General features: G+C 38.9%; 1 protein-coding gene across 1 annotated transcript in view; it reads right to left on the bottom strand.

The window, feature by feature from the left end:
• The window catches only part of MSH2 (mutS homolog 2), a 51,680-nt gene that overhangs the window by 2,420 nt on the left and 34,352 nt on the right, over window positions 1-14,908 (bottom strand). Inside the window, exons 9-15 of the mRNA XM_055816215.1 lie at window positions 13,312-13,435; window positions 12,061-12,211; window positions 9,051-9,148; window positions 6,952-7,197; window positions 5,274-5,478; window positions 4,648-4,895; window positions 410-582 (exon numbers count right to left, since the gene is read on the bottom strand). Of these exons, the coding sequence (XP_055672190.1) occupies window positions 410-582; window positions 4,648-4,895; window positions 5,274-5,478; window positions 6,952-7,197; window positions 9,051-9,148; window positions 12,061-12,211; window positions 13,312-13,435 (1,245 nt within the window). The remainder of the gene's footprint in view (window positions 1-409; window positions 583-4,647; window positions 4,896-5,273; window positions 5,479-6,951; window positions 7,198-9,050; window positions 9,149-12,060; window positions 12,212-13,311; window positions 13,436-14,908) is intronic.

Below are 14,908 nucleotides of genomic sequence, written 5' to 3'. Positions count from 1 at the left end.
AAACTAAGTAGCCAACAAAAGTGATGAACACAAAATTCTGGCTCAGTTCAACAATAAAGAAAACCCCATGGGACAGCTAGGGACATGGTCCTTTTGTATGACTCCAGTTGTGTGCCAATCATACCATCTGCCAATCATTATTCTTTAAGAGAAAAATTAGTTTCATTCTCACACTATGTTCTTTGATAAAATTCTTGCCTATGTTAACTTGAAATCAATCTAAACCAAAACCCACTAACCTTGAACGTATCTTCAACTCCTAATGAACTTCATAGCTAAAACATCTTGCTATGGAAAAATGACATCATAGTTACTTATCCCCAAGCTTCAGGGGAACCTGAATCCTTGAACTATTCTGCTTGGTCTATTCCAGCTAAACAAAATTTTAAAAGCATTCCTGATAGCAAACCTCTCTTTCTTTGCAGAATTTCTTGGCTGGTGGTTCTCCTTCAGATTCCTTGGACTTGCCAATGTTTTGAAACTCCTCCAGCTCCAATGCTTTCTCTCTTGCGCTTTCTATCACATGTTTTGGGAAAGCTGCCAGCTCTGCTACATGTATTCCAAAACTCTGGTCACAAACACCTGGATGTCGAGGGAGGGGGAAAAAAAACAAACAGGAAAGAATTCTCAAGAGATAATGTGCCTACACACAGATGATATGAGCAAAGTTGTAATAGTTCTCTGTTTCGAAGAATTAAGTGCATGACATTTATTTGGCTCTCCCAACATTTTCCAATTCACCTTTTGGATACACATGGTAACACAGGCTAAAGAATATGCTCTTACTTAATTAAGCTCTCTTAGAGCAGTAATTGCATAGCTCCAAAAGTGCTTCAGGAATAAAACTCTTCAGGCAGAAAGAATTTCCCTCTAGTACTTGAATGAAATTGAGCGATGCTTTTTAATAAAGTACTTCAGCACAGTCTTTAGAATATAGTAATACCCATAATTATTTTTAGTGTATATCTCACTTTTTCTATACTTATATGAATACATATGTGAATGTGTGTGTATGTATATATATAGTATAATATTAAAGGGTTGCATTCTCAATTCTCCTTCTCCTTCGCCTCAGTACACAACTTCCCAGACTCCAGGAGCCATCTTTAATTATATCAAAACCTTCCAACTTTAACTTTACACCTACTTCAATTAATACAGTGTTTATAGCATTTGGTTGAGAAAGAAAAGCTCTCATAATTGCTCAAAATATATCTATTATACACATTTACATAATTTTTGCTTCAATATTAAAAGCTCTCTGATACAATCTGTCAACTCCACTGGTTTACATCACCGTAATTCCAACTGGCCACCCACAAATATTACTACATCCTTTTAATTCCGGTCTCCAGAAAGGAGTTATGAATAAGTGAATTACACATATAAAATGATACCTAACTAATCATCTCTTAAATACTGGGTTACTGAAGAATAGGTAAAGGAAAACTTAGCATTTAATATTTTTTGGGTTATTAACCTTGTAATCTCTCAGGTTTCTTAAAGGAAATTAACATTTTTAAGCAAAAATTAGTCTTCTTGTTTTACATTAAAAACACACACCTGCCCAGACACAAAGCTAACTCAGGTCTCTGCTGAGAACAGCCCTTTCCACGTCTCCTTCTCCCACGATTTTGTCACTCTCTTGAAACACGAAAACAAGGATGCAAATACTGTGTAAAAGTTCCTTGTCATGCATTTCAGATCAAGTTACACATTTCCAACAAGGTGAAACCTGTTACTTGTTTCAAAACACAGCTGTATCCGAGCTGCCTATACTCACACTCTTGCCGGAACAATGTAATCCTTCCAAGAGGGAAAGGGCACAACACTAAATGCAACAACTTACATGAAAGAGGTCAAATTTGAGACCAGGTATTTTAACATGAAGATTTCATAATGTTTTACCTCATCTGACAGAGGTTTAAGTAGATAGATACAAACTATTGTGCCTCTATGCTCCACAGCACTTCCAAGAAAACAGACTGAATGAAAAGATGCTGCATGTACAAAGAAGTGTACAACTAAAAATAGCAACGCTGATTAAAGAAAAATATGCAACTGGGCTTCTAGTTTTCACCAGGACCAGAATGAGTGAGTTAATACAGGTTAATAAAAAAATAAAGGGGGGTGGGGGTTGGTATGGGGAGTGTGAAGAAAGATAATTCACCCAACCATCTGGGGAATATTAGGGGGTTTTATCACAAGATTTCCTATTCCAAGGGATTTATAAAGTAGAAGGTTTAGAATTAGCCCATATTACTTCCCTCTCCAACCTAAGTACTCAAAATAATGCACCTAAATGTAGAGTTAGATTGTTTGAAGACACTGTACCTCACCAGCTCCCAACTGCACTGAAAACACTCATAGTTCCACTGCATGCTCACAGCAGTTTATGACTATACTTATCTTCAGTTCCCAGGCCACACTAAGTCACATTTTAAGCACTGATTTCTGCCAGGCATTCAGAGGGCTCCGAACGTTCACTTGGTGGAAGGAGCTTGATACGTGCTGGAGAAGATGGGAAACAGCAAACTATGAAAGAACCAGAGGCACTGCCCCTGCACTGGGACAGGCTGGGTACCAGCACCACTGGAACTCAGAAGCAAACCCTGGGCATTGCCTAGGAAAAGCGCACGAACAGAGAGGAGAAGAGAGGCCATTTCTAAGGAATAAAGATCTCAAAATGCAAGGAAGCAGAGTTAAAAGAAACCAGACAGAGATATTCTAACCAGCTTTAAGCAGACTCTCAGCAAAGCCAGCTGAGAGCAGTGCTTCTGGTCATGCTTTGATCCCCTTTGTGCAGAGCAGTCTCCTAGCTTTACAAAAAAAGTACCCAAAATCTAATTGCAAGACTATAGCCACAGGGGAATACAAAATTAGAAGTGGTTATGCAAGTAATCAAAAGGCAAGAAATTAAGTCATTTGATGGATTTAAAACCAGAAGACATGAGTAAGAAACAGTCAATTAATAACATCACAGGAGTTAAACTAGCATGGCACCACTGGAGTGAGGGCTCAGATCAGGATATAATAAAAACACATTTACCAATTATCTAAAGACACTTAATAGTATGGTGATAGCCTGTGAAGATTATAAAAATTATCTTTAAAAGCATAACTGTAAAATTTTATAACTGGACAGCATATCAGATACATTTCAGAACAATACATGCCAGAAGGAATGAACTGAAAAGTCCTAAATTGGCTGAAGAAATCAGGAAAAACTGGAGAGAGTTCTAGTTGAATATGCACTGATCATGAAAAGAAGAGTTATTAGGATGAACTAGGCATGTGAAAGCAAGTATTCGGAATTGTGTCAGCATGACAAACCAGCTTTCAAAGTGAGGAATGAAGTTCAGCAATTGCACCTGTAAGATTGAATCCTACACCAGAAAGGTAAGTAAACATCAGTCTCCAGGACTTGAGATAATGAGACAAGGACTAGCTCCTTAGCAGAGACACGGATGGATGATACTTGGTAATTGTTTTAGTAAAGATAATAGCCTAACTCCTCAAATAGTTATTCCTTATTTGAGACAAAACCACTCCACAAGTTAAACTGTTGATCAGATCCAGTGTAGCCACAGTCTTCTACAGTAACCGTGTCCTATCCATCTGAGTATCACCTAACTCACTCCATCATTGTGGAACTCAGAAAAGGAAAAACAAGAGGTATTTTTAAGTGAAAACATAGCATAACAGTACTCTGCCCACATTTTAAATCAAAATCTCAGTTCAGAGGTTGGCAGCCTGACTGAAATGCTCTTAAGGGAACAACAAAATCACTTTAAAGTTTACAAATAAATTAGATGGCCATAAATGACCACACCTTACAAGCCAGTTACACAGCCCTGCTTTATTTAACATAAATATAGGCTCCTGCTGAAGGGAGCAAGAACAAATGATTGGGGATATAGAGAAGCAGGTGGAACTGCTTATTGCAGTTAACAGATTAAATTTACACCCAATTAAAAACTGTCTAATTTAATAACAAAAGGAATAACTGGATCCACTGAAAGATTTTAATTAAATATATCTGGGCTTATTTTACAGTAACAAAACAGGCTACTTGTTGTTTCACTATGATGCCACTTGCTAAAAACTAAACATACGATTTTTCCTATCTCAAACTACTGCATAAACTGGGCAACATCCTTCTTATAGGAATTATAAGGAATCTTATAAGCCTTATAACAATGAAATAGGTATTATTGAAAACCGTCAGCAAAACTGTCAGCACATAAAGGTCACACTCCCTTCTTTTAAAAGAACGCTTCAAGGAATGTTAAGTCTTTTCTATCAGCAAGTTAAAATGGCTGATTTAGGAAAACAGAAAATAACCTTTTGGAACCCTTCCCTCTGCTCTTTAATAAAAGAGAAAGGGACCAACCTCAAAAGCACCAACTTGAGTGGCAGAAATAACCTAGAAGTCTTAACAAATAATCATCAACATCACCACCAACTGTGTCCACACATAGACAGAGCTCCTGCTGTACACACTTCCTTATGGACAGAGAAGAACATGTCTATTATAAACACTAAGCCTGGAATAGGACGTGCAAATTTTTATTGTATTTTCCATTAAGATTTCTTCCTCTCGCAGGACTAAATAGTTTACCCTGTTCACCATTTACACAGCCTTACCTTCCTTGACACGATAAAGCATTGTCAGTGTGTCATCAGTGGTCAGAGCAGTAACATGCAGGTTATTTACTGTTGGCACTTGGTCAGCAAGAGCTGTCAGTTCATGAAAATGTGTAGCAAACATACAGAAAGCACAGATTTTGCTAGCAATGTATTCTGAAATAGCCCACGCTAAGCCAAAGCCGTCATAGGTAGAAGTTCCTCTTCCCAGCTCATCAATGATTATCAGAGAGTTTTCAGATGCTGTCCTATAAAAAACAAGAGCATTTTATAACATTTAAGAACAGCATGAACTCTGGATATTGGGAGTACCACAGTTATGTTGCAGAGGCATAGCATAAAAGAGGCAAAAGACCTTTTCTATCTGCATAACAGCATACGAATAAAGTGCCTACAGAGCATCATATAGATCACTCCAAATTAGTTTCTCTGTCCCATTTTGACTTTGGCCTCCTGCTAGCAGCTCTATATGGCCACTGAAATAAAGAGAAGGCTACTTCAAGAAGTTAACAGGACTTGAGATCCTCCCCTGAGATCCTATACAAAAGGAAATCTTAAATGTATCTTCCTTAGCTCCTCCTTTCCCATCAACCCAACCAACAAAATCCAATAAGCACAGGACTCACCTAAGGATTGAAGCAGTTTCTAACATCTCAGCCATGAAAGTAGACACGCCTTTCAGCTGACTGTCCCCAGCTCCCACCCGAGCCAGGATACAATCCACAATGCTTATTTCTGCAGAGTCGCACGGTACAAAACACCCAATTTGGGCCATAAGAACAATCACTCCCGTCTGCCGGATGTACGTTGATTTTCCCCCCATATTAGGGCCTAAAGAAGAAATGTTGCAAATGAATTAAAAACACACAAACCATCTTTGACAATTCAACAATTCTTTAAAGGAGAACAGGCTCTAAATTAAAACAATGAACATTTACACCTACTACTGTCTCGCCAGGAAAGAGCAGCAGACTTGTCTAACAGGTGTAACCAGCAGCTCCACCACTAAGACGCTTTGCTTGTACCAAACGCTGCTTTTTCAAAGGGTAATCGGAGAGCATTAGGGGCCCTTCCTAACTTTTACGACTTTTCAGAAGTATAAGCAATTGTCTAAAACATGTCTGTACCTAAAATTAATAAGCATTAATTGAGAAGTCATCAGTATTGCTGCTTAAGCATGAAAACAATTTGCTTTCACCTCAAACAAAAGTTTCTCTGTAAAAGTGCAATAGCTTAATTACAGAGTACAAGCTAACAGTGATTTAAATTACAATCTAAAGGGATTCTGAATCAGCAAAAATGGATATTAATAAGATCGTTTTAACCGAGGCACAAATGCAGTAAGTATTTTCCAGAAAACTGGCCATTAAAACAGATTTTATGCTTTTGCTAACCAGGAAGACAAGCACATTACCATGCATTTATTCAGATTTTTAGGTTTTTCTTTTTGATTATGTTAGAAGTGATCATTAATTGTTCTCTAATTTCAGACCTTTGCTACTCAGAATGTATGTCAAGGACATCTGGATGGAAATTAAAATTCAATTAAAACTAAACACTAGAAATGTTTTCCTGTGTAGGAAAATTATCTTAATTACACCAGAGAATGGGGGGGGAAGGGGGGAAGGGTAGAGTCATTGAAACATGTTTTGCATTTAAAATCAACTTTAATACTAAACAAAGAAAACATTAACAAAGCAGCTGCTTGACTTCTTGCCTACGTGGCTACAGTACAACTGATGTCTAGTGGAATTTTCCGCATCACTTAAGCAGGTTCAGGTTCGCCAGCTCCAAGGTTGCCTGGCTTGTGGAGTTACATTCACCAAGGCAAAGAACACGTATAGTAAGGAAGGACTCGTTTCTTATTTCCTACTGTCCTAGCAGCCTGCCTCTCCTTCCCAAATAACTATTGCTAAATTCGTAATCAGCTTCCCCAAACAGTTCACTGTAACTACAACATAACAACTAATTCCATGAATACTACTTTGGACAACGAGAAATAACACCTGTCTGTGCATAAACATGTAAAATACCCACTAGCAAATGTAACATTTCACAAAAACATTGTGACTTTTTTTTAACGTAATAAACAACAGCTTACCAATACCCTCCCTTCTTTTCCAGAGCTAAATCTTATCCCCCATAAAGAAAGATTAACAACTTGCTAGCTGCTTGCTCTTTGTTGATGACAGAAACTGTTTTGACGGAGTTTTATTGGGTTGTTTTTAAAAGGCGTAATTACTGGAAATACTAGAGACATTTAAAATGTAAATAACGAATGAAAAAGAGAACAGAAGCATTTACCGGTGATAATGTGGAACATCTGCTTGCCCTTCTCAAAGGTAACATCATTGGGGATGAAGGCCACTTCATCTTGCACTTCAATGCAAGGATGCCTGGCACCTTTCAGCACAACCCGTCCTTGTCCCTTTTCCAGGATGACAGGACGGACATACGGCACTGGCGCTCCATTTGACACGTGAGCAAAACTGACAATTGCATCCAATTGAGCTACCACGTCATTCATCGTCTGTATAGGTTCTGCATAACCTGGTTTTGATTAGACACAAATTCAATACCATTAGGTTTTTTTTTTTGTTCTTCTTGCTGAAAAGGTATCTTAAAGCCTATACTGAGCCCATAAAATGAATTCAACTGCATTAAAAGTTAATTCTGTTCAAGATAGCAGTAAAAAAGTTCCCATGCTTTGACTACAAAGGGGACTTCTTCAGACCAAGAAAAGGAAGAGGTGAGGCCACGCTGATAGTTTTGCCTTAACACTAGACAACAAGAAACAGCTTATCTTACTGTGGGACAACAAATGCTCTTGGGTGGCAAGATGGCTGGAACTCCAGTTAAGTTTCCTTCCTCAATAAAACACTGCATTTGATCCTCGTGAAATCAATGACAACAGAGACACAGCACGGACAACTCAGACACCGCAACCATTTCTGTTTATGTGAATGATGGTATGGCCAGGTCTGGAAGATACAGTGCCTGTGATACCAGACAACTAGACTAGATGGCCCAGCATCCCCAGCACCAGTTTTTAAGTTTTGGTGTTTGGGTGGTTTGGGGTTTGTTTTGGTTTTTTTTTCAGTGAAAGGGATGAAGGACAGGAGTCTACAGAGGTGAACTAACACCTGCAAATGGGATACATGTGTCAGAAGAGGTGAGCAGTGACCTGTAGAAAGAGTCCTACCTGTACAAAGTACATTTACTGTTCTAACATCATCTCTTGAACTGGCTAGGTACAGGTCATTAAGAGGACTTTTAAGTCATTTTCATACAAGAATTACACACATAATCCAGGCTTTTTTGTTAAATTGTCTCTACTTGGAGAAGAAAAATGCTTTTTAAAATACACACACACACTTGTAAGTCTATGACTGCACACACAGAAAGTTTAAACAACAGCAAAAGACTTATTAATCATCCTAGGTATTTATAGATGTTATATGGAAGTTAATCCTGCTATACAATGCCCAATTGACTTTCCACAGAAATATACAAGCCTTAGCATACTACACACAGAAAAACACCATTTGAAAATTACCAAGATACAAAAAAAAAAAAATTCTAACAAGCTACTGATTTTGCAATACACTAGCAAATTCCTTATCATGACAACAGGTCAAAGCTTATGAAGATTTCCACTGTAAATAAATACACACTCAAATATTTCAATATGTCAGCTTAAAAAGTGAGTTTGTATCTTTGACGTATTTACCCTTAGCTTAATATTCATTAGTGTTTTCACTTTCAACTTCTCTCTCGCAAAGAACTAAGACTTGTTTTGCTGTAACTAATGCCATTGGGAGAGGCAATATTTAGAGAGTCCTCCAGCTCAAATTCCCCTATGTCTCTTCTCCTTTTGGTGAAGGACGGTAAACGTCCCATAAGCAGGCAATAGTGGAGCAAAATATATGGAAATCAATTAGGAAAACAATGTTTATTGTAACATATGAACAACTAACCTGATCTTATATTACATACTAGCATTCTTTCTTCACCATCTTTTATGTACCTCAGGCCCCACTCCCTCAGTTCTCTGTTGTCTTTTACATTTTCTGCCTTCTCCTTTGTCTGCTGTTTGGGTGGAGATACCCAGAGCCTGGGAGGTAGGTGGAGGATAGATGGCCTTTATGGGCCTATTTTTGTTCCTTTTATGGGATTAGCATGTGCACACACTCCCTCACTGCACACTCGTAGCAATGCCAGGAAAGGGTCTGACCACACAAAACAATGTATTTCAAACTCTGAAGAACTGTCAAAAAGCCAAACCTCATTTTTCACACTGTCTGGGGAACATTATGGTTCTTCTCTATAGAAGGACCTTGAAAGTAACTGTAAGTCATCCCAGCATTCCAGACTGTGACACACATCAACACTGACATATTCACCTGAAGCAATGTTAATTATTTCCTTAACAATCGCATCCTGAGCCTCTTCATACTCTTCTCTGATCTTTATATATTCATCATTGACGGAGCTCAGTTTGCTGTGAAGAAAATCACAATATTTAGAAGCTGCAGCTTTCTGTCTTCACTGCTGCAATGCCAAACTTCTGGCCTCCTCATCTGCAAGTCACTACCAGTTGTCCCCATCTGTTTTAACAGCAAGGTTCAGCACGAGGACCACAAAGCAACTCATCTATGATTCATCCACACCAGGGTATCGAGTATCACCCACAAAGGCCAAACCAGCAATTCTAGCACCTTTGAACAAATCACTCTTAAAAAATCTTACAGTAGTTGTTTGTTAGCTATGTGATAAGGACTTAAAGCTGTATTTCTGGCCATTTTGCAACAAGACGTGGCATGTTCTACAACTGGCAGAGGAGAACTGCTGCTAAGCAACTGTGTAATTAGCCCAGAGTCCTACACTAGGCTGGCTTATCAGAGCTGAAGGCACTGAGTTGCTTCATTGAGTAAAAAACTCAGTGAACTGCTGTCACGAAGAACAGGTTCTAGTCTTCAAGATAAGGTAAGCTGAAATGAAGAGAGAGTTTGAACAGGTGTTCATTCTTCTGAGTCTCATCTCTAAACACAGAGTCTGCAGGACTGAATATGAGATGCACGCAAGTGCACCCACACTATAAGCAGAATTCAGTCTTGTGCTTCTAGTACCATCTACAGAAGCAACCTAACTAAGCAAAGAACACTGTTTTATTAGTGACCCATGGGCTTTTTCCCCCAAGGGAAACCAATGACATTTACAGTAGAGGTACTAAGTACCCTCTTCTCAGTTACAGAAAAGCCTAACTTCATCATTATGTTCAGATTCACAAAAAAAAAAAAAAAAAAAAAAAGCAGTTTTAAATGTCAGGGATGTTTTGAAAAAATATCCTCTGAGTCAATGTTAAAACAAAATGCAATTAAGGTTTACACTTTGTTCATTTAAGGAAATCGGTGCAAAATACACCAACATATTGGTTGGCGTGAACCAGTATGTTTGCCCTCCTTTTCAAAGCAAAGTATTTATTACTATGAGAGTGAGTGATTAACAGTAACAGTTGCTATTAGTAATAGCACTGGCATGAAACCAGCCTTGCCCTGTAGGCAGTGCTCCTCACGTCTGTCAGTCAAGACACCTCTCCCAACAAACTCACTTCTCTGATGCTAACGCCAGCAGGAACTGTTACACATGAAGCAACAGCAGCATGGTTTGTCTGAAACAGGCTGTACAATGTACTAATGTCTGCTATTTTTACCTTTCCATATATAACACATGGAGGAGACTTAAAGATGAGTTTTCTCCTGGACCTGCTGCTGACAGACAAGGAGGAACTTGTCACAAAGTTGAAGTCCAGTTAGCGGCATTTCTTAAGGTTGACCCTATTTATGCCTCCATTAATGATGTGAATGATGGGACTGAATGCACTCTCAAACGCACCCTCAGCAAGGCTGTGAACAATGCCACACCAAGGGGAGCTGCCAGCACACTGGAGGACAGGGCTGCCACTCATCGGGCCATCTACAGTCTAGAGAAACAGGTCGATGAAGATTTCAACACAGGCAAAGCCCTGCACCTAGGATGAAGTAACTATGCAACAGCACAGAATGGGGTCCAAATGGCTATAAAAACAGCTATTCGTAAGAGTTGGACCCAGTGGGCAAGACGTGAACACGTGCCAGCAGTGTGTCCCCGAGCCAGGGCAGGTCAACCTCACGCTGTCTGCACTAGGAAAAGCATAGCTAGCATGTTGGAGGAAGTGATTCTTTCCCTCTTTTCAGTGCTCATGACACCACATCTGCAGTGCTGTCTCCAGTTTTGTCTTCCCCATGTACAACAGACATCAGACCTGGAGCAGATGGCCACCAGGAAGATTTGGAGCCAAAGCACATGGCATGCAAGGACAGGCTGAGAGAGATGCTTGCCCAGGCTGAGAGAATCTAAAGCCAGCCTGGAGAGGCACCAGACTTTTTTTGGAGGTGCACAGCAAGAGCGAAATACTAAAAACCCAAGCTTCTGCAAGGAAAATTCTCATTAGTTCTGATTAGGAAAACTTAACACAAAGAGTGGTTCAGCACAAACTTGTGCCCCACCAGGTTGTGAAGGATGCTTGGAGGATGGGCACCTAAGGCAAGGCCCTGAGCCACCTCAGCGAACTTTGAGACAGGATCTCATTTCCAAGGTGGCTCTGCTTTGAGCAAGGGGTTAGACCAGTTAACCTCAAGAGATCGTCTTCAACCTAAGTTAATCTGCATATGGAACTTTCTGCTTTGTTCTGTGTAAAAATAACGAAGCACAGAAAGGGAGACATCTGATGACTGAGGTAGCCCTTGCTCCTTCTAAAATGCTCTAGAAGAGCTAAAAATTCAGCAAGAAGTATAGACTTCATGCTTCGCTGTCCTGTGACAGAACTGCTGTCCAGACAAGGCGGCGCTGAAACAGCACTAATGCAATTAGCCTGAAGACTAAAATTTTTAAATAGCTTAATCTACAGAGCCACAGAGTCAAAGTCCAATACACAGGACTAACAGAAATTACAGCATGACTTGGAACACACACAAAAAAGTAATCACTAACAAAACTGCGGCATGTCATATTTAGTGATAAACATAAATAGCTCCCTTCCTATTGCAGCTTGTGAAAGTGTCTGTATAAACACTCACAGTGAATGCAATTATGCTACTAGCTGCAGCTAAAACAGAGAAATTAGCCCAAGTCAAAGGACCAAAAATAGCTAACAGTTGGCAAAGTAAATGGGGAATGCAGCTTTTTAACAGAATCTGTATGACTACTCCTCCTTCATGCCAGTCTCGCTCAAGAGCTCAATCTGTGAGTCAAAAAGGTGAAAATTCAGCCATTCAAGATGTAGGGAAACCAGTTTATCAGCGTAACTGTAAAGAAAGAAACAATTCTGCTCTTTCACAACAGGCTTGGAAGACTATCAAGAAGATTTCATACCTGTTAGTAAATTTCACACCATTCTTCTGTGTATCAACTATTCCATATTTTGAATTGTTACGGAGAACTTTTTCCTCCTTGCAAGTTATTCGAAAGTGATGTCCAAACTGTGAATTTGTCTCCAGTTTGATACTTTTGCCAGCTTCCAAACCTTTTAGACAGAAGGAAGGTAAAAAAGAAAAAACTGTATTATCAAAAATCCTACAGCCTGTGCTATTTCTGCTGACTAATCCCGAGTACATAGGATGTAGCCTCTTAGATACACTATTCCACATAATTGCTTTGATTCTGTACAGGTATGAGAAATACCCAGATCTAACATACATTTACTAACCCATTCTCTGCTCTTACTGTGGTATGCTCTCAAACTGCATATTCAAATCAGGTTCACAATTATTGTATAGCTACATATTCTCCAGAATTGTGAAAAATGTTCATAGCACACTCCAAGGGCATTCTATATTGCTGCTGTAAGCACAGAATCTGTAGTCTTATGATCCTTTTACTAACACTTACTTCTGCTGATGGGATCCCTGTACAATCTTGATTTTCCTTCTTTTCATCTAGGTATCTTGTTTACATAAAAAAAAATAAAAATCAAGACCAAAATATATGCAAGCCCTTGAAGGTGTAACCTAAAAAAACCTATAGTGTTGCCAGTTTTCCTTGCCATATTTGCATTAAAAATTTATTTTTTTTAAGTTGCTCTTTGAATGCCCAACTCATCACCTGCACATGGAATTTTTTGCACAGGATAATCAACTCATTAAATGTCTCATTTGCCGACAAATTACATTTTGCTAAGAACTTCAAAAGAAAACTTGCATATCCTGAAAGCACACTCAAGAGAACGCACGGGGCCAGGGGTGGGGGGTGGGGTGGGGGTGAGGGGAACCAAAACAGAAAAAAAAAGCCCCACATTTCAACGCACGTCCTCAAAGGATGTAAAATAGAACTAGGCTGAGCCAAAAGCTGAGTTACAGTTCTATAAAATTAATTCGGCAGTATCTTGCAACATACGTGATGATTTCTGAAATATTCTGGAATGCTATCCTTTTTTTAAAAAAAAGGCCAAGTTATAAACCAAAAATCACTCAGTTATCAACAGATTGTACTGTGACAACTAAAGTCACTCCAAACCAATAATAAAACAACACAAACATCCCTTAACTCCTCTACAACAGTTTTCATCACTTGATCTCAAAACATTCTACAAAGGAGGTAAAAATCAAAGGCAGTTTCATACCCTACCTAGTTCTTTGGCTGCACTCTTTAGAAAGGACTGCATTTTTTCTTCCAGTTCATTCATCTTCTCTCTTAATTCTGTCAAATTAGGATCAAAAGAAGCCTTGACTAGGAATTCATGGTTCTCCACCTGGAAAAAAAAATCATATGAACATAGGCAGTAACAAAAAAAAAAATAAATCACCTCCCTGATCATACACTGTGAAATTATTTTACTTAGTAATTTATTCAGTTTATATATGTTATTTTGTAATTATGCTGTCTGTGATAATCGGTGCCTGATTCAACTAGAAAACAAATACATCTCAAACACCTCCTTTCCCAAATAATACGCTTCATACAAGCAAAATATACCAATTTAATAGACTCCTTTGAAATAGGAGTCATCCGTACATTTATTTGCATACAAATAACCGAGCAGTAGGCAGGAAAAAAAGGAAAGTCAGAGGAAATGAAATTGTTATGTACATAATCTGTATGTTAGCCTGGGTTTGCTGCAGCTATTCAAGACAGAGCATAAAAGGATGGGGTGTTTCAAAACAAGTTTTTGGAAACAGAAGTTTCTGAAACAGTAATTCTTGCCCAACACACGCTCAAGAGGTTATGGAAGGAGCCTACACAGTATCACCAAAAATCCTATCCATTTCAATCCAGTTATTTTGGGGTTGAAAAGCATACACGTTTCCTTCCAAGCCATCAGAAGCACAGGTGAACTAAGTTGTATTTCATCTCTCTTCCCCATGCCTCTACAGCCAAGTGCACGTTTCTGAAAACCTTACAAGCCTAAAGTATAATCCACAAGCAGAACATAAAAGTGCTAAATAAAAGAAACTTGATTTTTAATACATAAACTTTTACAATCAACAAAATATTAGCACTGTTGTCCAACATGGAAACCAAGCACTGGCTTTCATATTAGTAATGTATTTAATCAAATTATGTTAAAACCAAAGGAATGCTTCCCCAAAGCTTCCCCTGGCTGCAAATTGCCTGCAAAATTGTACACAAAGCACTGCAAATACTTTGCAAAAGACCCTGAAACAAGGTGGTGGGTTAATACAATTTGACTTTTACTCAGAAGTATATGTTAGCAAGAGGAGAAAGGAGAAGAAAGGGAGGTTCACAGTTCCTTTACTCCTTCCCAGACAATAAAAGTATCACTCCAGAAAGCACCAAGCAACAGGAACTGTAACTGCCAGAACCACCACCTACATCTTGTTCTGCTAAGCACAAGAAGTGCTTCAAATCCACCATGCATTAAAACAACTGTAAAAGCATCAGCCTGAAGTCTCCCAGATTTTGCAGCAACTTGGAACAAAGACGTGAGAATGCAATCTGGAGATGAAAGCCACAGGGCTTATACATTTTGACTTTGGAACAGGGGAACAAGTAAATTATCACCTGAAGAAACTGCACAGCATACTGTCTATTTAAAGTATTGTTACTTCATTCTGAGAATGACCTTCTCCCAACAGATAATTTGCTCTTGTAAGTTGCATCATGGAAAACTGAACTGTTGATGCTTATTTTCTCTGTGCAATTACCAGCACTGCAAGGCGTTACAGGCAGCCTGTCGTTCTGGTTCCAGTTGTGTTGCGTGCGA

This window comes from Falco peregrinus, chromosome 11, assembly GCF_023634155.1.
Source record: "Falco peregrinus isolate bFalPer1 chromosome 11, bFalPer1.pri, whole genome shotgun sequence".
In the NCBI taxonomy this organism is placed as follows: domain Eukaryota; kingdom Metazoa; phylum Chordata; class Aves; order Falconiformes; family Falconidae; genus Falco; species Falco peregrinus.
This window is presented reverse-complemented; position numbering and strand designations above follow the sequence as displayed.